General features: G+C 39.8%; 2 protein-coding genes across 4 annotated transcripts in view; both read right to left on the bottom strand.

Annotated features, from left to right (window-relative positions):
• Nucleotides 1-24541, bottom strand: part of LOC116266481 (lysine-specific demethylase JMJ17) — an 81837-nt gene that overhangs the window by 14281 nt on the left and 43015 nt on the right. For all 3 annotated transcript variants that reach the window (XM_031647734.2, XM_031647736.2, XM_031647735.2), the window contains exon 12: nucleotides 11045-11140. In XM_031647734.2, the coding sequence (XP_031503594.1) occupies nucleotides 11045-11140 (96 nt within the window). The remainder of the gene's footprint in view (nucleotides 1-11044; nucleotides 11141-24541) is intronic.
• On the bottom strand, nucleotides 13839-16495 carry LOC126410646 (uncharacterized). Its single transcript, XM_050081019.1, has 5 exons — nucleotides 16466-16495; nucleotides 15508-16379; nucleotides 14523-15252; nucleotides 14217-14421; nucleotides 13839-14130 (listed from the first exon to the last, which is right to left on the bottom strand). Exons 2-5 carry the CDS (start codon nucleotides 16372-16374, stop codon nucleotides 13857-13859), a joined length of 2076 nt encoding a protein of 691 aa, XP_049936976.1. The 5' UTR covers nucleotides 16375-16379; nucleotides 16466-16495; the 3' UTR covers nucleotides 13839-13856.

Here is a 24541-nt window from a genome sequence, read left to right as displayed (position 1 = left end):
TTGGGCTTTGGCAGCTACAAAATCAAGAGATACCACAGCTAAATATTTTGCTACCATGTGCTGCTCAAAGTGAGTTTTGTAGCATGACTGACAAAGGGGACGTAGCACTTTGAGTCTTTCATAGGCTGGTTTTACTGACGCAAAGTACTGGGCCAGATCTGAGTCACCTTGTTGGAGATTAAGAAGTTCTTCTTCAACCTGCAAAATTTTGCTCATATTCTTATCGCGAGAGTAAGTTTGCTTCAGAAATTCCCACATATGTTTGGCAGAAGTATAATATGCAATCGTAGGAGTGATGTGTGTCTGCACGCTATTTATAATCCATGACATAACAATATTGTTATCTTCCTCCCATGTCGAATATTTTCTTGACTTAGTTAAGGGTTCCTCCTCCTCAATAATATGTTTCTTTCAGTGTCCCTTAATGGACATCATAAATACACGGGATCAGATTTCATAGTTTGAGACGTCTAACTTCACAGTAGACCCAAATGAAAGAAGATTCCTTGATATTTTATATTCTCCTTGCATATCAATTGTAGTATCCCTCTACTCCATTGTATAGATCAAAACAAAATATCTGCACACTTTACGTAGACTGCAAATTGTGGAACTAGGAACAATATAAACATGTAGGCAGCCAAGTCAAGTGATAGATTTTAGCTTCCAAAATGTATTAACGTGCAGCAGGTTGAACACAAACAAAAAAATAGCAAACTATTTTCAGACGTAGACAGCAGGTAACTATTTTCAGATGCAGATAGCAGGCAGCAAACATGCACAGGTTTGACAGCATACTTCAACACGAACCTACCTGCTCCACTCAACTTCAATGATGCTGCCAAAAAAAAGGAAGGATTGAAACCTGCCTACTCCACTTGACTTCAACGATGCTGCCCTTCCATATGATTTCAAACCTGCCAATACGACATACCTTTAACTGTGAGGATCCACCAGGCACCACACGACCAAGCAAATCAAAATGCCCTAGCAGATCAGAAGTTCTCTCGCCTGAACTTTTTCAATGTCAGCAACTAAGCCAGATCTGATCTTGCAGCGAGTTCTGATCTGATGCACCACTCAGCGACGTGATCTGGCCTGAACTTCTTCAACGACAGCAATTAAGTCAGATCTGATACACCCCAACATTTAGATCTGAACGATGACATCAGATTTGGTTTTTCAGCAACTTAACGACTTCAACAACAACACAAGGGTGCTAATCACATTTCTACATGTTAAACGTGATTAGCCCTTTTCCACCAAACAATCTAATTGCTTCTTTTGTAAACAGCAGGAACTTTAGACGTGAAACCCTAGCATGGAGGAAGAGATGAGAAATGAGAGAAGGAGGGAAGTAGCGTGAAACCCTAGATGGCACAGTCGTAGGTCTGTGGGTCTGATACCATGTTATTGTGAGAGAAAGAGAGAGAAAGAAACACATAAAATCTTATTGATGACTTACCCTAACCCCTTACTTAAGGGAGAATTAGGGTACAAAACATAATTACATTGTAAACCAGAAAGTTATAGAAAATAATTAAAGAACTGTCAGGTTCTTTAATATTCAAAAACCTGCCTCATCGTCAACAGATAGAAAACTAGCTTACCTCTCTCATGCTATGTCACACAGGTAACAGTCAATGAGGATATATATTTCTTAGGTATTCGATGACAAGGTTTCTCTTTGGCCTTTCAACAAAGTTGTTTTTCTCAAGAAAGTCGCACAAAATTATTAAAAATGAGAAAAATTTCTAAAAATTAAGTAAAAATAAAATAAAATGAGAAACTAATAAGCTGTCACATGTGTGTGGGGTGCGGGTCCAACATTTTTCAGAAAAAGGCAGGTGGGGGTGTAGCAAGGATATATATATATATATATATATATACATACATATAGATAGTTTTGAGTTTTACACTTCATCATTCTTTTGTTCCATCAGTACCTTGATTATCTTCAATGCTTTCATCGAGATCATCACAAATATCATTAGAAAAAGGAAAAACAACATCAACTAAACCCATGTTAGCAGTGCATAAGTCATGCACCCTTTTTAAATTGAATTCTTTTGGGTCCATGTCACAATATTTAGAATGATCCACATTTGCATTTTATTATAATGTGAAAATCAAAAGCTGAAAATAGTAACTGCGAAGATATAATCAATGAATCTAATACAACATAAGAATGCTTGAGTCAACAAATTAACACAAAGACATCAAATATAGAATATCTATATTTTTCTTTTCTGAAGGAAGATGCAAATTGGAGTGCAGAAAACCAATTCCTCTGCATGGTTGCTAGGAGTTTATTGTTTTTAATATTGTATGTATGAGAATACATGCTCCAATTTCTTTTGCAATATGATGATGTAATTGTGATAGTAGACTATGACAGTAATTTCAGCATCAGCATTTTTTGATCCATAAATCTACCATCAATCAAAAGGATCTATATCTTCATCTTCTCTTACTACATTTGCATCTTCAGCATCAAATTTACCTATACAAAACCTTGAATATTCACAAGTGGCCTGTTTTCTGACATAAGAACCTATATAAAGTCTCTCCATGCACGATATTTTATTCCTAGATATCTCATGATCTTGATTTGGAGGGACACATCCAAGAGCTACTTCTAGCCACTTTTTAGTATAATGTATAAGATTTAAAGAATAGCTATGTTGTGTAGGGGAATATTGCTCTCATCCCATTTACAATTAATATTGAAAGTATGTGATAAAAAAACTCTTAATTATTGTTTTCTTCCCATGCTTAAAAACTACGGATTGAATTTCTTCAATCATACTATCCTACATTTAATAAACTTTATGAGACAAGCTTATCTTTATCAGCTTACCTCAACATCTACCAAATTGACTGCATAGAATCCAAAAAGTATGCAATTTTGTCTCACCATATATCATCCACAATAATGTTTTTCATTACTTGAACTTTAACCTCATTTTCAACATAATACAAGCGCCACGCTTTATTACCCACCATATGAACTAATGCATTTGTTGCAGCGGTGAAATAAGAAGGTTTGTCGTGAGATGTGGAGAGAGCGAGAGAGAGGGAGATAGAGAGAGAGGCAGCCGTATGGCTAACCCAAAACGTTGTTATTACGTTAACCCTAATCTCCCTTATAAAAGAGATTAGGGTAGAAAAGAGATTTACAAAATCAATCAATGAGAAACAACGAAAATATTAAAGAGGTCTTATAACTCTTTAATATTACGAAGAGCCTCCTAAAACATAAAACTTTTCTAATTCAACACTCCCCCTCAAGCTGGAGCATACATATTAAACATGCTCAGCTTGTCACAACATCTAGAGAAATCACCAATAGGAAGAGCTTTGGTGAAGATATCTGCAGCTTGATCTTTTGAAGGAACATGAATAGTGGCAATGGTTCCTGCATGAACGAGATCCCGAATGTAATGGCAATCTACTTCAATATGTTTAGTTCTTTCATGGAAAACTGGATTGTTTGCAATGTGTGTGGCTGCTTGATTATCACAATACATCTTCATGGGAAGTGGAATCGACACACTTAGGCTGGATAGCATAGATCTAGCCCAAGTCATTTCTGCTGCTGTTTGAGCCATAGCTCTGTATTCAGATTCTGCACTAGATCTTGACACCACACCTTGTTTTTTGCTTCTCCACGATATAAGATTGCCTCCCACAAATACACAAAATCCTGTGGTAGATTTTCTGTCCTCTACTGAGCCAGCATAGTCAGCATCACTATAGGCTTCCACTTCCAGAGTCTTGCATTTCGTGAACAAAAGGCCTTTGCCAGGAGACGATTTCAGATATTTAACCACCATCAAGGCAGCATCCCAATGAACTTTATTTGGTTTTTCCATAAATTGACTTAGTTTTCCCACTGCAAAACTAATGTCTGGTCTTGTCACAGTAACATAGAGTAGTTTTCCAATAAGGGATCTGTAAGATCGAGAATCCACTAATTCTGTTTGGTCATCATGAAGATGTATACGTGGATTCATAGGTAAATTAGCCGGTTTAGCTCCTAGCATCCCTGTGTCCTGCAATAAATCAAGAACATACTTCTGTTGAGAGAGAACAACACCCTCCCTATTGCGAGCAACTTCTATTCCCAAGAAGTATCGTAGAGGACCAAGATCTTTCGTCACAAAGTGTTTTTGAAGAAACAACTTTACATCAGAAATTTCTTGATCAGAGTCACCTGTCAGGATAATATCATCAACATAAACCACGAGAACGGTTATACCTCTGGAAGCCTTCTTGATAAACAAAGAATGATCAAGAGGAGATCTCACAAAGCCACACTTTGAGACTACCTCAGAAAACTTGTGAAACCATGCACGAGGACTCTGTTTGAGTCCATAAATAGCTTTCTTCAGCTTGCATACTTTGCCACACTCCCCCTGTCGTTCAAATCCCGGTGGTTGTTGCATACAGACAGTCTCATCGAGATCACCATACAAAAAGGCGTTTTTGACATCCAGTTGATACATGTGCCAGTCATGGTGGACAGTCACGGAAATGATAAGACGAATGGTTCCCAACCGAGCAACTGGAGAGAAGGTCTCAAAGAAATCCACACCGTAGGTCTGCGTGTAGCCCTTAGCAACCAACCGAGCTTTGTATCGTTCCATAGAACCATCAGAATTATATTTCACTGTGAATACCCACTTTGAGCAAACAATATCACAACGAGGAGGAGGATCAACAAGTTCCCAAGTGCCTCTCTGCACTAAGGCATCCATCTCATCTTGCATAGCCCGTCTCCATTGGGTGTCTAATAAAGCCTGTTGGTGACACGTAGGAACTGTATGAGCAGCCAGAGCTTGAATGAACTGTTGCATATTTTTACCAACACCATCAGTAGACACAAAATGAGATATAGGATGTAAAGTACATTGTCGCTTGCCTTTGCGAAGAGCAATAGGTAAGTCTTGACAGGGATCAGAATGAGTAGGGCTATGCACTTCAGATGTACTTACCTCCTGAGAAATGGTTGGCAAAGGATGATGAGAAGGGTCCTGTCGACGTGTGTAGACCAGCGGAGGATCACGAAACTTGGACACAACAGAAGAGGGAGATTCAAAAGGGAACGACTCCAAAGGAATAGGAGGAATAGGCAGTGGGTCTGGTGACCATGGCATCCCAGTAGATATAGGAGTGAGGCTATAATAAGGTTGAGACTCAAAGAATGTGACATCCGCACTGATATACTCTTTTTGAGTCAAGGGATCAAAACATTTGTAGCCTTTATGGTTTCTGGAGTAGCCAATGAAAATACATTTAATGGCTTGGGCCCCCAATTTGTCACGTGTGGGTCCAAGAATGTGAACAAAGCATGTGCAACCAAATACTTTGGGAGCTACTGGAAACAAGGGTCTTTGTGGGTGCACAAGTTTAATGGGGACCTGGTTATCAATTGAAGATGAGGGTAAACGATTGGTCAAGTAGCAAGCAGTAAGAATAGCATCTCCCCAAAAGTATGCAGGTAGATTAGTATGAAGCATAAGGGAACGAGCCACATTTAAAAGTTGGCGATGTTTTCGCTCAACTATTCCATTTTGTTGGGAGGTATGGGGACATGTAAACTGAGGAGAAATGCCATTATCTGAGTAAAACTTCATTAAGGTAGATGCCTTGAACTCAAGAGCATTATCAATGCGAATGTTTTTAACAAGAATACCAAACTGGGTCTTTATTTCAATAATAAGGTTTTTGAGAGTACATACGACTTCAGACCTTTCCTTCAAAAGGAATACCCAAGTGACTCGAGAATAATCATCTACAATAACAAGGAAATAACGAAATCTTGACCTACTAGCAACTCTGCTAGGACCCCACACATCAACATGAAGAAGATCAAATAGTCCACAACTAGACGGACTAAGACTCGATGAATAACTACTACGAGTGTGTTTGCCAAGTTGACAGGCTTCACACTGGAACGACTCTGGTAATGAAAGATGTGGAAGAAGATGACGGAGCTTGGAGACAGATGGATGACCAAGTCTGAGATGCCACTAGAAAGAGGAGGACAACGATGTGATCGATGATGCTGCAATACCCACGGGATCCGACAGGAAGTAGATGCCCCCTTTCTCATAGCCTCCACCAATCGTCTTCCCAGTTTGTAAGTCCTGAAATGAACATAAACCAGAGTCAAACGTAACACGACAATGTAAATCATTAATCAATTGTCCAACAGATAACAAATTTGTGGGAAACTTAGGAGCATATAACACATTTGGAATAGTCATAGACTGAGAAATCTTGATATCTCCATAACCCATAATAGGTGACCATCTACCATCTGCAAGTCTCACATGACGTATCTGAGGTAATGAGTGTAGCACAGTAAACATAGAAGGTTTACTACAAAAGTGCCTCGATGCCCCTGAATCAATAACCCAAGTAGTACCTATATCATATGAGATAGTGTCAACAGGCATAGCGCTGTCACTCATAACTGTGGAGGCCGACGGCTGAGTAGATCTGTGTGCTAGAAAGTCCTCATACTCTGACTTATTGATACTCACAGTCACTGTCTCAGGCTGAGAAGAAGATAAAGACCCATCTACCACTGATGACGCTGCTTGGGCCGATCCAATAGAAGACTGTAAAGAGTTAGTCCCCAGCTTCGATGTAACATTTCTTCCTAAGGGTGGCGCTGCGGTAGGACGACCATGTTTATCCCAACATCTGTCTTCCAAATGACCTATTTTCCCACAATAGGTGCACTGAAATCTCCCCCGACCTCCTCCTGACCCACGGCCCATGCCTCTTCCCCTAAATAAACCACGTCCACGACCTCCTGAGGCTGCCAGGGCAGAGGCATGGATATCACTAGAGGGTGAAGAGAGGGTCACAGCAAGACGACTGAGTCTATTGTAGGCTTCAGCTAGGTCAGGGATTTCTGCTCCAGTCAACATCTGAGCCTTTGCTACTGCATATTCAGAGGAGAGACCCTGTAGGAACTTCGCAACCATAGACTGTTCACCATGGGTCTTATAGCATGTTGGACATGGAGGACGTAATGCTTTAAGTCGTTCAGAGAACGACTTAAGGGAAGCGAAGTACTGAGCAAGACTTTGGTTACCCTGTTGCAGATTAAGTAGTTCCTCCTCTACCTGCAATATCTTGCTAACATTCTTGTCATTTGAGTAAGTTTGTTTCAAGAAATCCCACATTTGCTTGGCCGAGGTGTAGTATGCAATAGTTGATGCAATTTGAGGTTGCACACTATTCATGATCCATGACATGACAATATTATTATCTCCCTTCCATGAACCATATTTTCCATTATTTTCAACAGGTTCGTTTTCTTCTATAACATGCTCCTTCTGATGTCCAATCACAGACATCATAAACACACGAGACCAAATCTCATAGTTAGATCCATCTAACTTTACAGTAGAACCATAAGAAAATGGATTTCCTCCACTTTTAACCTCATGAGAAAAATCAGATCTATTAATTTCAGCCATTGCAAGTCTGCCCACAAATGATCACCCACCAAGCAAGCGGAAAAAAAATGTATATATAAATCAATAGCGACTGCAACTGATCAACAATAGCATAAGTCCAATCACCACACGGCAACGTTAGATGCAAACCACTATTCCACACGATAGACTGCTGTCCAACAGTCCCACAATAAATACGTTTCAGCAATACAAATAGAAGACTGCTGTCCAAGAACCCCACGATGGAGAAAAATCCAGAAATCCGACGCCAAAAAAAACCACACTGCTTGCAATGGCTTTAGCAACCAACAACGTATCTACTTGCATCTAACGTTGCTGTACCACAGTTTTATTTTCTACGAATCATGAATAGCAACGAAAGCATTCAACATAAACTATCGCAGACTCCCACCCAGCTGCAAAAAAATATATATATGTAGATACCCATAGCTGGAGTCTATTCACGCAGATTTCATAGCGTCAATAGACTCCTCCACATGGGTCAGCTGCTGGAAAACAGTCAGCTCAACCCAGTCGTGTCGTGTGTAGTAGGAGAAGGAGACGGAAGAGGGAGAAGGGAAGGAGACGGTGGAAGAGATAGCCTGAAGAGGAGAAGTCGACAGCCTGAAGAGGAGAAGTCGACAGCCTGATTCACGTCGCCAGCCTGATTTACGCCTCAGAAACGTCGACAACAGATTTTTTTTTTTGTTTCTCACGTCGCCAGCCTGATTCACGCCTGCTCTGATACCATGTTGCAGTGGTGAAATAAGAAGGTTTGTCGTGAGATGTGGAGAGAGCGAGAGAGAGGGAGATAGAGAGAGAGGCAGCCGTATGGCTAACCCAAAAAGTTGTTATTACGTTAACCCTAATCTCCCTTATAAAAGAGATTAGGGTAGAAAAGAGATTTACAAAATAAATCAATGAGAAACAACGAAAATATTAAAGAGGTCTTATAACTCTTTAATATTACGAAGAGCCTCCTAAAACATAAAACTTTTCTAATTCAACAGCATTCTTTACTCGTTGAAATCTTTTCAACATGACAATGATGGAAGCAAACTGCATCTCAACAACTTTTAACAATTCCAACCCAGAATAGCTACCAAAAAGAGTCAGTGCATGTTGGTCATTAATGTTGAAATTTCTAATATTCTTTGCATATTTTTCTATTTCTTGTGAAAATAGTTCACATGGTCGAGGATCTTCTTCACCACTTGGTGGATTGTATATGTCCGACAATGCTAAATATAAAGTATATGCAATACATAGAGTCCAGAAGACACGAGGTAAATCACTTTTCTAACTTACCAACACTCTTGCACATGGCAACATTATCTATAATGATCTGCGCTACCTTAGTAGAACCAACCTCTTACTTCTATGAATAATCACTTCAAATATTCAACATCTTTATATTCTCCAGATGTATCAACTGTCCTCAAAAACAATTATCTCAACATATGCTATGGCATTGCAATTAATTTGTGGATGCCTTTAAAATGTTTGTCCATCCATCAAAGGTAATTGATACACCAGCTATATTCCATTCAAACTTTTTCCTCTATAAACTTTGCTTGACATCATCCTTCTCATCCCTAAGAATTGATGTTCTTAGTGTTTCTAAACTTGGAGGCACAAATCTTGACAACAGTGCTCATGTTCCACTAGGAATAGTGCTTCATGTGTCGGCATCTCATGTATAGTTGAAGTTTATCTTTTTGGGTTTTTGTAAACTTGTACAAAGAAAATCCAAACAGGGTGTGGTGACTATTTTGTATACATGCATCCGTACATATTTTTTGTATATAATAAAAATGAGTGGCCCAATTTGTGGTTTAGACTTTATGTGATTTGGACAGTGTTGTCAACTCTTGTCAGATTACCAAAAGTTTGTGTCTGCTATGCATTTAAAGGAAAATATTTGAGTGAAAATTTAGGGTGTGACAGTGTTGGAATCAGAGTGAAAACCCATTTGAATGTCACGAACTGCCTGCTTGATCAGCTTTACCTGCCCACATACTTATAACATGACTCAACCATATTTTATGTTATTATACTTAATTGTTTTCCATTTCAGGAATATGTATCTACATTGACTTTGATGGAAATACTAAGTTCTATATTGTTGTTTTAGGAAATGTGGGGACCTAGTATGTGACTAGCTCTTCATGAGGCTGAGATGCAAAGGAAAGTGAGTTTCCAATAAATTCTTGTGACATCATCTCACCAGCATCGGAAAAATTACTACAAGCACCAACTATTGGTGAGTACTCTGACAATTTTGGAACCCTTCTATATGCAGGACTCTTTTTGAGTGTGATTACTCTAACCTATCCGGACCCAACTTACTAATCTACTCACATATCCTTACATCATATTTTTTCTGATCGCCCTTAGGCAACTATCGATACTCTCCTCTTTAGCTATCACCTTGTCCTCAAGGTGCCAATGTTGGGAATCGTTGTTAGCTTACTAGAATCTCCCACGTTGGTGTTGGTGTTGGTGTGTCATTGCTCAGCTCAATTAGCCACAGTGTGAGTGAATTTCCATGCCACTTCACAGCCCTCTGTCAGAGAATCCGAATTGGGAAGAGTTCATTGTTAGGTGTGAAAGGAAGGGCTGTAAGAGGAATTGCAGTGGAATGATCTTGGTAATGTTGCTTAATCATCAGACATAGAAAGCTGGTGAATGAGTCCTCAGGGAGTTCGATTTTATAAGTAACTACTTCGATATGGTTCAGAATTTGAAAGCGACCTGAATACTGTAGGGGGAGCTTATGTACCCTTGTTGATCGCTGTTGCACCTTGCCCGTTAGGAAATCTTTTAAGTAGGCCCAAACTCCTTCTTTATGTTCCTTGTAGCGTCTATGGATATAATATGGCTGAATAAAATCACATTACAAATAAAACACTAAGAACCTGCTAACAAGAGGGATCCTTGTCCTTTATATATAAATTCTCAAAAATAAATAATGAAATGGAACTAGCTGTTGGGGCTGCTCCCACTAGGAAAGCTAGCCAGTGGGATATCAGACAATAGCTAGTAACAACAAGACAATAAAAAAAACACACACACACAAAACAAAGGAAAACAAAAATAGAAACTTGTGTATAAGATACACATACATACATATATGTATATACACATACATACATACATACGTATATACATCCACACACACACATATATATACACACACACACACATATAAACCATATATATACCAATTACTGAGCAAATCTACAAATGCATAGAAATTGTGATATATGATAGGATATATATAGATATATACACAAGTACTTACATATAATCTAACAGCATAACCATCAATATTCATGCAAAGTCAGCACTGAGTTAACAGGGAAACAAACTTTAGCAGTGATACTTTCCATAAAGCAGTGTCTTACATGCATAAAAATAAGATTAGTTTATACTTAATTGCAAAAATAACTCCTAAAACTAAAGGCAAATTACGTCAATATAACATCATCATCAAACCCATCGTCCAGGAAAATAACTAGTGCCAAATATTAGCAATGGAACTCCCGAACATGAAATCCATCTACCTTGGCAGAAGAAATTTCTTTTCCTATAATATTGCTCTCTTCCACTTCAATAGGAGATGCTAAAACTTTGGCCAGTAGGCACTCTAGCTCTGCAATCTGGACAATAAACATAAACTTGAACAATCAGGTAAACGTTAGCAAATTTTGAAAATTCACTAGAAAGATATCATTTGGCTTGCGTAGAAACGATTGATATGAATGCCAAAACAAAGCAAGAACAAGAAGGAATATGAAATGAAGGAAAGAGGAAAGAAGTTTCATGCAGTGTCAAATGGATGCCTCATACCTGCACAAAATAGTTCATGAGTGGAAAAAAGGAACATAATGACGCAAAACACACACACACACACACACACACACACACACACATAGACACATGCATCTTATTGTACATAATTATGTATCTTTGTATAGGTTTATATATGTGTAGGCATATACTTTTGTGTATTTGGGTTATGTATCTTGTTGTTTAGAGAGGTAGGTAAGAAGGAGAAGAAGAGAACGTGAGGAAAAAAGAGAGAGTAGGTAGCAGTCCAGAATGTGCCGGCTGCTCCTTTGCCTTTAGACTAAATAATGACTAGGGTTATGTAACCCTTTGTCCAACAAAACTTTAAAATTCAAAAAGCTACCTAATACTAAAATCCCAAAATACAGAGAACTTCAAATCCCAAACAAGTACGATTCCTCAACACTCCTCCTCAAGCTGGAGCATAGGTGTCTATTGTTGACATATGTTGTATTTGGGTCACCTTTTCGGGTCTGGATCTGGACCTGATCCAGTGTGTTACTGATATGGCCCTACTTAGCCTATGTAAACCCTAATTTCAGTGTGTGAATGAAATTCTAAGAGAGAGAGTCTGGTTGCTAGTGGGCACCAGTCCTCTTCACCTGCGGTTTTTTCCCTCTTGTATAGGGGTTTTCTACGTTAAATCCGTCTTCGTTCACTGTTCTACTTGTTTTTACTGTTTCAACATGGTATCAGAGCCAAGTTGGTTCTGTTTTTTTCTATTGTGCTCGTGTTGGAAGAAGGATAGTGTCGTCACTGTTCAGTTTGGACGGAAAATCCCTTGTCACCATTTCAGTGGAGATCTTCTGTCACCGTGAAGTTCTGGTGAGGTTCTGCTCGCCGATTGCTGCACCTCTCTCCCTGCCGCTGTTCCTCGTGTGCGGCAGCTTCCTCTGTCCTTGCCGTGGAGTTCCTGTGTTCGTAGGGTTCTGGTTGTCGTCGCCTGTGGTCTCTGTCTGCCGTTGCCTGCTTCTATAGACTCGAGCGCCTGTGAGGTTCTGGTCGTCGTCGCCCAGTCCATCAACGCTGAGAGCTCTGTTTGCCTGTCGCCCGATGGTGCTCCTTCACTCGCCGCTGCCCTGCCTTTGTTTGGCTGTCGCTCGACAACTCCCAACACTGTCGCCCGATGGTGTCCTTCTCTCTATCGCTCGATGGTGCCCTCTTTGTCGCCGGTGCTCTGACATCGCCGCTCAGTCCACAGTGTCACTGCTTGCACCACTGCGTCTACTCTGCTGCTGCTCCCAGCTGTCTCAAGCGTAGATACAACAGTTTCCTTTTGTTCAGTGCCTCCCTGTGTCGCTTGTTCTGTTTTGACGTCAAGGTCCGCCCAACGTCATTGCCAACGTTCTTTTGTCCATCGCCTGGTCTGTCCAGTGCCGCTCCGTGCGCTGCTTGAGTCTTCTTCCTCACGACATCAGCTGGTCGCCTGCTGCCACCGTGTTTGCTACTGCGCTGAATCTTGGTCATGGCAGAATCGTCTTCTTCTACGGTCAATACAGACCAGGCTAACATTGGGGCCTCTAGAACTGAAAATATTCCAGTTCAAGTTACTACTATTCGTCTTACCAAAGAGAACTACCTTCAATGGTCTGCTGCTATCACCATGGGGATTGCAAGTCGAGGCCGAATTGCTTATATAAACAGGAGGAAGATTGAACCGGCTGAGACTAATGTTGCTTGAGACACATGGTTTCTTGAGGACAACCAAGTTAAAGACTTGCATTGTCAACTCTGTGCCCCCCCGAGATTTAACCCCTCATTCTTCGCAAGAGGACTGCGAGAGATATGTGGGTTATACTTGAGCAGATGTATGGCCAGAAGAAGAAAGATGTTCGAGTGTATCAGTAGATGAATGATGTCTATTCTCTATGGCAAGATGAACACTTTGTGGCAGATTTCTATGCAGCCTTGAAATCTAAGTGGGAGGAACTTGACTACTATTCAGATGACACTTGGGATTGTCCCCAAGATCAGGTGCGTCGTTTAGCCAAGGAATGGAAGAATAGGGTGTTCCTATTTTTAGCAGGGTTGAATGATGACTTTGAAGGTATAAGAAGTCAAATCCTTAATTCTGAAGAACTGCTTAGTATTGAAGATGTTTACTCCTGTGTAGAGGCCAATGTTATCACTGCCGTATCGTATCGTGTATCGATCGGGCCGACCTATACGCCGTATCGTAACGTATCATAAAATTAATTTTTTAATTTGTAAAAAATATTAAAAATTTATAAAAAATAGAAAAAAATCAGAAAAATTCTAAAAAAATCCGAAAAAACTAGTAAAAATCAGAAAAATTCAAGAAAAATGTATTTAAAGGAACATTCATCATTCATGTATATGAAGTATGACCTGTGAAGTATGCATATGAACAAAACATTCAAAAAACAAAATAACATACTAAACAACCTAAGAGTATTCAATTACATCACAATTCATAAGTTCAGAAGTCAAAACTCAGAACATATTGACATAGTTTTCAAAACTCAAAACAAAAAGCATCATCAATCGTCATTTGCATCATCATCTTCATTCTTCATCATCATCTTCATTTTCTTCATTAACTTCTTCTTCTAACCCCTCTGTTGCAAATGGAATGTCACCAACATTCCATTGCTCCCCCCCAGCCTCTCCTTCTTCAACAATCTCTGCTGCTCCTTCAACATTCAAAAAATCAAGATCGTCCTCATCAAGTATTGCAGCTGGTTCTTCTTCAACCCAAGAATCTAATATATCAAAATGGTCAATGAAGATAGGATCATATTGATTGTGATGCTTCCTCGTAGATGTTGTTTCTAGTTGCCTAACAAGAGAAAAAATTAACAAATTGTTAGAGATTAAAATATATATTAGAATTTGATATTCTTGTATAACAAAACAAATGTTTACCTTTGTCTCAACTTCATATTATAACGAACGTAAACAAGGTCATTCAACCTTTTATGTTCCAGCCTATTCCTCTTCTTACTATGGATGTGCTGAAATACACTCCAATTTCTTTCACATCCAGTTGCACTACATGTTTGACTGAGGATTCTAATTGCAAGCTTCCTTAATTCTGGGCAATCAGGCCCAAACCTTTCCCACCACAAATCTAATAACAGATGGAAAGTAAAAATGTTGTCAGAAATAAATATATGAGAAGGTAGAATAAAAGCTAAACAACAAAAAGTATAAAGTTTCTTTTTCTAATACCTGGACGCATAGTTGTCCTGCATCGAACTGCTGTGTCTCTCGCCATGGTACCAAAAGCCGTATCATATTTGTTGATCGACATATGGATAGCGTCTTGTTCTTTACTATCACTTACTAATACATCAATGCAATCCAACATGCCATACTCGACCTCTCTGTCCTTCTTAAAAGTGGGAAGAAATCTAATAGCAGGATTTAGGTAGTAGGCTGCTGCATGAAGTGGGCGATGAAGTTGTCCAGACCAACTTCCATCTATAATTTTCCATATAGGCATGTACAACTTCTTTTTTCCCTTCATATTATCTCTAATGGCCTCCTTGGCTCTATCCATAGACTCGTATAAATATCCAATAGAAGGTCTATCTTCACTATCAACTAATATGAGGACTTTCACTAGAGGTACACAAATCTTCAATAAGTGCACACATGATTCCCAAAAGTCAGCATCGAAGATGGTATCCACAACTGTCGTAGCCTTTCTTTTATAGGCATGTGGATATGCAGCCCAATCATCACTTGAAAACATTTGCCTGAGAGAAGATCTTTGCTTGACTATACCCTGCACAGTCAAAACATTTGTAGCAAACCATGTTTGTGCAGGTCGAATTAATTCAGCCCCATTTGTGAATTTCCTCATCAAATTCAAGACATAAGCATGATTGTAAATAAACTTCGTGATTTCTTGGCATCTATGAACTGTCAACTTCATATCATCTCTTTCACCAAGATCCTGAAGCATAAGATTTACACAGTGAGCAGCACATGGACTCCAATAAAATGTCCCATATCGTGCTGCTAACATTTCACCTACAGCTTTATAATTTGCTGCATTATCAGTGATCAATTGTACGACATTTTCAGGCCCAACTTCTTCTATAACTTTATCAAAAATCCCAAACAACACATCAGCAGTCTTAGGAGTATCAGACAAATCAACAGATTTTAAGAACATAGTACCAAGGGGGCAATATACAAAGAAGTTTACCAATGTTCTGTTCTTGATGTTTGTCCACCCATCTGCCATTACACTGCATCCTGTAGCTTTCCAGCTCAATTTTAGTTCATCACAATATGTCTTCACATCTCTAACTATATTGTTGAGAATTTTACCTCGCAATTTATGAAAAGAGGGCATTTTATACCCTCGCCCTACACTAGCAATCGCATCTGCTATAGGCTGATAATGATAAGAGTTTGCTCCATTGAAGGGAATGGATGCATCATAGAACCACCTTCCTATGGTTTCATCTGCTGCTTCAATAATATCCTTTGATTGCATGGCTATACGAATCTCAGGCTGAGCACCAGCAGCAGTATAATTGGGAAAAAAATTCTTGATCGAACCAGACATATTGCTCGACTTCATAGTAGGTACTCTACCACCACCAGTACGACCCTGACTTCTGCCACGTCCTCGTGAAACTGAACTTATACTTGCACCTCTTCTTTTTCTGGTTGCAGTTGCAGAAGAACCACCTCCATGCATGATGCCTTTCCCTTTAGTTGTTCCCAAACTGACACCAACATCTTCTTGTTCAAGTTGAACATCTTCACCTTCACTTTCTTCCCCTTCATGTGGGTCCCCATATCCTTCCTCCGCATCTTCCATGTCCTTTTCAATCCTACTTGCTTTCACTGCTTCAAGAAGCTGCTGACACTGGTGCTTTACATACGCTGGCAATGGGATCTCTTGGGAGCCATTGCAAGCAGCCACATCGCTGTGTGTACCAGCTATATGGTGTTTAAAGCGAGAAATCCCTCCTGATATGATTTGCTTACAATAATTGCACTTAACTCTTAATCTATCTTTGGGATTCACCCTTGTACACCACTGCCATGCAGGATCCGACATTATATCTTCACAAAACAAGTACAAACATACAAATAAATATAGGAAATAAGAGAAATGAACGATTCAACGGCAAAAATGAGTTATTTCTTACCTTCTTGGTGTTAAAAACCAAAAAACCCTCTTTCTCCAAGCTTCCCACCGTCCCAACACTCCCCACAACGAGAAATGAAGCTTCTTCACCGGCAAATCTTGATGCAATGGAGAAAATCTCTCCCTCCCACGTCTCTGGCAGCGTTGAGAAACAAGAAGAGAGAGAGAGAGGAGCATCGGTTTCAAAATAAGAAGCAAAAAGGGGCCCGACGGCCCCTTTTTTAATTTTACTCCCGTATCGTGCGATACGGGGGTGTATCGCACGTATCGTGCGATACGCCCACCGTATCGCACGATACGTGTGATCGTATTTAATAGGTGTAACGTATCGAAAACGTTGATACGGACGATACGTATCGTACGATATGCGTCCGTATCGTACGATACGGATAACATTGGTAGAGGCTGAAGAGCAAAGACGCCTTGTTATTGCTGGGAAAAAGGGGGATCACATCTCGTATAATGAGAGTCTGCCCTTGTTAGTCGTGGCCCTGTAGGAGTTGTCAAACCTCCTCGCAAGTGCACTCACTGCAAGAAGACTAGTCATACCATGGATTTTTGTTGGGACCTCCATTCAGAAAAGAAGAATAGTCGAGGGAAATCTTCTAGTGGGAAGAAATCTATTTTTGATGCTACCAACTCTAGTGGAGGGAAAGCCTCTATCTCTGCTGAACAGATTCATGAGCTTTGTTGCAAGAGAGAGAGAGGAGAAGAAGTCGAGAGAGAGAGAAAACTGTACGAACTATTCCATTAGGCTGCACTCTTCACACGTTAAATGAGAATTAGGGTAAAAAAAAGAAATTACAAAATCAGTCCAAGACTGAAACAACTATTAATAAAAGCTGTTAATACAACTTTTAAATATTCAAAAGACCACCTATTATAAATGTTATTCAACACTCCCCATCAAGCTGGAGTGTAGATGTTAATCATGCTCAGTTTGTCACAACATCTAGAGAACTCAGCAATAGGCAAGGCTTTAGTAAAGATATCAGCTGTTTGATCAGTGGAGATGATTCCTCCTTGAACCATATCACGAATATAATGACAATCTACTTCAATGTGCTTTGTCCTCTCATGAAATACAAGATTATTAGCAATGTAGGTGGCAGCTCTGTTATCACAAAACATTTTCATAGGTAAAAAAGTTGGAATACCAAGACTCTCAAGTGGGGATCTAGACCAAGACATTTCGGCAGCAGTTTGAGCCATCGCACGATATTCTGACTCCGCACTAGACCTAGAAATAACACTTCGTTTCTTAATTCTCCAGGAAATGAGATTTCCTCCCACAAACACACAAAACCCTATGGTAGACTTCCTGTCATCAATTGAGCCTGCATAATCTGCATCACTGTAAGCTTCAACATCAAGAGATGTACCTTTTTTGAAGAAAAGACCTTTGCTAGGGGAGGACTTCAAATATTTGACAATCAACATAGCTGCATCCCAATGTGATTGTTTTGGTTTTTCCATGAACTGGCTTAATTTTCCCACAGCAAAGCTAATATCTGGTCGAGTCACTGTCACATAAAGAAGCTTACCAATCAACGATCTGTAGGCTTGTGAAGCTACCTCTTTAGAGTCATCCTCATATAGATGTACCCGTGGATTCATAGGAAGAGTTGCTGGTTTAGCTCCTAGCATCCCTGTGTCTTGTAAAAGATCAAGAACATACTTCATTTGCGACAACACAACTCCTTCTTTGCTACGAGCAACTTCGATGCCAAGAAAATACCGTAGCTGACCAAGATCTTTGGTAACAACGTGTTTTTGCAAAAACTTCTTTGTTAGAGCTACCTCCTGCTCACATTCACCTGTCAAAACTGTTGTCGTGAGAGAAGAAAAAACGTAATTTCTATATTCAATCTCTTACCCTAACCCTTACTTAAGGGAGAATTAGGGTAAACAACATAATTACAATGAAAACCAGAAAGTTATCTAAAATTATTAAAGAGGGGTTAGGTTCTTTAATATTCAAAGTCTGCCTCATTGTCAACACTCCCCCTCAAGCTGGAGCATAGATATCTACCATGCTTAGCTTGCTACAACACTTTGAAAACTCACTAATTGCAAGAGTTTTAGTAAAGATATCAGCAGTTTGTTCCTCAGAGACCACATGAGTGGTAGAGATCACTCCTCTTTGAACTAAATCACGAATGCAATGACAGTCTACTTCAATGTGCTTAGTTCTTTCATTGAAGACTGGGTTGTTTGCAATATAGGTGGCTGCCCTGTTATCACAAAACATTGTCATAGGTAGTTGAACTGGAATGTCTAGGCTTTCGAGCATGGATTTAACCCATGTTAATTCTGCTGCTGTTTGGGCCATAGCCCTATATTCTGACTCTGCACTAGACCGTGAGACCACATTTTGTTTCTTGCTCCTCCAAGATATAAGATTTCCTCCTACAAAAATGCAAAACCCAGTAGTGGATTTTCTATCTTCAATAGATTCTGCGTAGTCTGCATCACTGTAGCCTTGGACATCTAATGTTTTCCCTTTCTTGAATAGTAGTCCTTTGCCAGGAGAAGATTTTAAGTATTTGAGTATCATCAATGCAGCTTCCCAATGAACCTTCCTTGGTTTCTCCATAAACTGACTCAGCTTTCCCACAACAAAGCTAATATCCGGTCTTCTAACTGTCACATAAAGAAGCTTTCCAATCAAAGATCTGTACGTCTTAGAATCTACATGCTCTGCCTGCTCATCATGTAAATGCAATCATGGATGCATGGGAATGGTGGCAGGTTTTGTCCCCAACATTTCTGTTTCTGGTAATAAGTCTAAAATGTATTTTCTTTGAGAGAGGACCATTCCTTCCTTACCACGAGCCACTTCTATCCCAAGAAAATATCTCAACTGTCCAAGGTCTTTTGTGACAAAATGCTTTTGAAGAAATGCTTTGGTCTCAGATATACCTTTTTATAGTTGCCCATCAATATAATATCCTCAACATATATTGCCAAGATAACCATTCCCAATCCCATTTCTTAACAAACACTGAATGATCAAGAGGTGACCTCTGGAATCCACTCTGTGAGACAATATCAGATAGTTTATAAAACCACGCACGGGGACTTTGTTTCAGTCCATATATGGCCTTTCTCAATTTGTACACCTTCCCCCACTCCCCCTGAATCTCGAAGCCAGGTGGTTGTTGCATATAAACTGTTTCCTCAAGATCGCCATACAAGAACACATTTTTAACATCTAATTGATGCATATGCCAGTCATAGTGAACTGCAAGAGAAATCAAGAGACGAATGGCCCCTAACAGAGCAACTGGTGAGAAGGTGTCAAAGAAATCAATACCATATGTCTGAGTATATCCTTTTGCAACCAGCCGAGCTTTATAGCATTCAAGGGTTCCATCTGCATGGTATTTTACAGTAAATACCCATTTAGAGCCCACAATATCACAACCTGAAGGTGGATCAACCAGGTCCCACGTGTGGCGTTCCTGTAAAGTATGTATTTCCTCTTCCATAGCCCGACGTCAATTAGGGTCTAGTAATGCTTGCTGATGACAAGTCGGAGTAGTATAAGTAGATAGAGCATGAATGAATTGTTGCACCTTGTCACTTACGTATGCAGAAGTCACGTACTGTGAAATGGGATGAATGGTGCACTGACGTTTACCCTTCCTCAAGGCAATAGGGAGATCCTGCGAGTCAGAGATAACCATAGGTGAGGAATTAGGTACACTTACCTCAGGAGAGGATGATGGAGGAGAGCCATGTGAGAGTCCCTGTCGACGAGGGTAGACTAAAGGAGGATTTGAAAAACGACTCCGGGTGGGAGATGGACTCGGAAGGGACATAAGTGGGAAAGGTGGGATTGGCAAAGGACATTGAGGGAGATTTTCAGAGCAAGAAGTAGGTGGTTGTGGGTAATATGAACGAGACTCAAAGAATGTGATGCCCGCACTGACATACTCTTTCTGGGTGAGGGGGTCAAAACATTTGTAGCCTCGTTGGTTTTTGGGATAACCAATGAAGATACATTTTTGGGCTTGGGCAGCAAGTTTATCTCGCTTTGGTCCAAGAATATGGACAAAGCATGTGCATCCAAATACACAAGGTGGAGTTTGAAATAATGGACGATCAGGATAAAACATTTGAATTGAAATTTTGTTACGTATAGATGAGGATGGCAGGCGATTAATGAGGTAACACGCAATTAATATTGCATCCCCCCAAAAATAAGATGGTACATGGCTCTGTATCATGAGTGTACGAGCAACTTCCAACAAATGTCTGTGCTTTCTCTCTACAACACCATTCTGTTGCGAGGTATGTGGACAAGTAAATTGAGGAACAATTCTATGGTTTGAGTAAAATTGTAAAAGGTTGGACGATTTGAATTCCAGAGCATTGTCACGAGAAAAATCATCCACTACTACCAGATAATACCAAAATTTAGACCGGCTAGCAGTACGGCTAGGCCCCCACACATCGACATGAAGTAAATCAAACAGACTATGATTTGCAGGACTTAGACTCGACGGAAAACTATTCCTAGTGTGTTTCCCAAGTTGACAGGCTTCACATTGGAGTGACTCTGAAAAGCTGAGGAAACAAGCAACAAAGTTTTGACACTGATGGATGCCCAAGTCTGAGATGCCACTGAAGGTAGGTAGGTTTGGATGGAAATGATGTAGCAGCTGTGTCCACGGCCTCAGACAGGAAGTAAACTCCCCCTCATTCATGGCCTCCACCAATCATTCTCCCAGTCTGCAAGTCTTGAAACCAACACGAACCAGGGTAAAAAATGACTCTACAATTCAAATCATGAGTCAGCCCTTTAACTGAGAGAAGGTGAGTACGAAAATCAGGAGCAAACAATACATTATTCACAGTTAAACATTCTGAAATTTTCACACTGCCCCAACCGACAATGGGAGAGAATCTCCCATCTGCAAGCTTCACCTGTCTAGGTTGAGGAAAATGGTGAAGCATAGTGAATAAATTTGGTTAACTGCAGAAGTGCTTGGAGGCTCCAAAATCAATAATCCATGACATACCTGGATCTTGGTTCTGCATAGTGGTGGAAAAAGCAGAATCACCCACAAGCGTAGACGCTAAGGTGGAAGAGGAGCCTTTCTGAGAAAAAAATTGTTCATACTCAGATTTGCTAATACTAACAGTGACATTCTCAGTAGTTGGTTCTGTAGTATCATCTTCAACATGTGAGGCTTTTGGGAAATGAGAAGAACCCTTGATTTGTGATGACTCAGAGCCTCGCATCATTGGCCGACCATGGCTATTCCAACATCTATCTTCTAGATGTCCAAGTCTTCCACAGAATGTGCACAGAAATCTACCACGTCCACCTCCTGGACCTCGACCACCTCTCCCTCTATAGAAGCCTTGTCCTCGAGTTCCTGAGATCAATGTTATCCGTATCGTACGATACGGATGCGTATCGTACGATACGTATCGTATAGGTCAAGAAAACCTATACGATACGCTGTTTAAAGACGATACGCGTCCGTATCGTACACGTATCGCACGATACGTGCGATACGGGGGCCGTATCGTACGATACGGGTTAAAACACAAAATTTTTTATTTTTTAAAGTTTAAACACTCCTCCCTCTCTCTCTTCTTATATTTAAAGACTCCAAGAGACGTAGGAGGGAGAGATTTTGCACATTTTCATCAAAAATAACCAAGGATTCATCGATTTGGAAAATATTATCGTTAAATCATGAAAGATGATAAGTTGATAACTATATGTTTTGAACTTATAAAATTGTGATGTAATATAAGTCCTAAAACTCAAAGTCCTAAGACTCTAAGTCTTAAGATTCTATAAAATTTTCAAGTTTAAAATTGTGATGGATGCTTATTATGTTATTTTGAATATCTAATTTCTAATTTTTGAATGCGTTGTTGACACACATGAATGTTCCTTATGTATGATGATCTTTTTCATATTTGAATATATTTTTCTTGATTTCTGATTTTTTGTTTATTTTTTCAGATTTTTAATACTTTTTCTCTATTTTTTCTGATTTTTAAATATTTTTTAAAATTAAAAAATTAATTTTACGCTATGCTACGTTTACGATACGTTACGATACAGCGTATAGGTCAGCCCGACCGATACGCGATACGCTACGCCTTTTATAACATTGCCTGAGATGGCTAAGGCCTGCCCACGGCCTCTTGGAACAACTAATGCTGAAGAGGGTGCATCAGCTGAGGATGGAGTAAGTGTCACCGCCAGACGACTAAGCCTATTATAGGCTTCAGCAAGGTCTGGAATTTCGACCCCAGTCAACATTTGGGTTTTTGCCACTGCAAACTCAGGATATAACCCAGCTAAAAATTTGGCCACCATGTGCTGCTCAAAGTGAGTTTTGTAGCATGATTGACAAGGGTGACGTAGAGCTTTTAGTCTCCCATAGGCTGATTTGACTGACGCAAAGTATTGGGCCAGATCTGAATCACCTTGTTGCAGCTTGAGAAGATCTTCTTCAACCTGTAAAATTTTGCTCATATTCTTATCATGGGAGTAAGTTTGCTTCAGAAATTCCCACATCTGTTTGGCAGAGGTATAATATACAATTGTAGGAGTGATGTGTGCCTGCACGCTATTCATAATCCACTCCATAACAATATTGTTATCTTCCTCCCATGTAGAATATTTTTCAGACGTAGTTAGAGGTTCCTCTTCTTCAATAACATGTTTTTTTCTGTGCCCCTTAACAGACATCATAAAGACCCGAGACCAAATTTCATAATTTGTGCCATCCAACTTCACCGTCGACCCAAATGAAAGAAGACTCCCAGAACTTTTATGGTCTCTTTGCATATCAGTAATAGTATTTCTCTGCTCCATATTTAAGATCAAAACAGAATATATAAACTCACTTTATATGGACAGAAAATGATATGTGCGTGCAGGCAAGGAAGAAAAAATCACAGAATTTCCCTTGGTTCCCTAGATGTTATTAACATAGACAGCAGTCACCCTTTCCACACGACCCTTAACTGACAAAAGAGATTTTGCTGACAAGGGAGTCTTTCTTTCTTAAACAAATTTTTAGTGCATGGTGCCTTACATGTTTCTCATCTTCCCTTGAATCTTTTGTCTGTCGGCAAGATTACAAAGGACTTGAATTGTGAACTCATATTCTCTGCAAATCATTGTGTTTTGCAGGGTTTGGTGACAGGGAAAAGGATTGGGATTGGTTTGGTGTTTGAAGGCTTATATCGACTTCCCATCCATGTGGCCACAGCGTTTATGACAGCAGTTAGCAGGACAGAGAAGAAGAGAGAAGATTGTCTTCAGTTATTTTTGGAGTTTTGAAACAATTATTTCTTGATTTATGTTCTAGTTTGGACATATCTATGATATCTTGTGATGTATGTCAGTTTGCTAAACACGTTAGGGTTTCATACCCTATTTCCAACAGTCGCACTAATGAAATTTTTTCCTTGATCCATTCTGATGTGTGGGGGCCTTCGAAAATTCATACCCGTTGTGGTTTTCAGTATTTTATAACCTTCATAGATGATTACTCAATGAGTACCTTTGTTTACCTGTTGAAAGATTGTAGCGAAGTACCACATGTCATAGAGACCTTCATTCTTCTTGTAGAGACCCAATATGGTGGTTCTGTTAAGAATTTTCGGTCTGAAAATGCTCGTGAGTATGTGTGTCAAGCTGTTGAGGATTTCCTTCAAAAAAGGGAGATTGTTCATGAGACATCTTGCAGTTGTACCCCTCCTCAAAATGGGGTCGTTGAGAGGAAAAATCGTCAGCTGCTTAATGTTACCAAGGCCCTCTTGTTTCAAAGGAATCTTCTAAAACATTATTGGAGAGATGTTGTTTTCACTAGTGCATATTTGATTAACCGTATGCCTAGTCGTGTGCTAAATGGGTGGACCCTCCACTCTATGCTTCAAGGGAATCATACACCCTTTCATCTCCCTCCTCGTGTCTTTGGATGTGTTTGCTTTATTCATGATCACAATCCTAATGTTAAAAAACTCGATCCAAGGTCGATTAAGGGAATATTTGTTGGGTATTTTCCTACTCAAAAGGGGTATAAGTGTTTTGATC

Source organism: Nymphaea colorata, chromosome 12 (assembly GCF_008831285.2).
Source record: "Nymphaea colorata isolate Beijing-Zhang1983 chromosome 12, ASM883128v2, whole genome shotgun sequence".
Classification (NCBI taxonomy): domain Eukaryota; kingdom Viridiplantae; phylum Streptophyta; class Magnoliopsida; order Nymphaeales; family Nymphaeaceae; genus Nymphaea; species Nymphaea colorata.
This window is presented reverse-complemented; position numbering and strand designations above follow the sequence as displayed.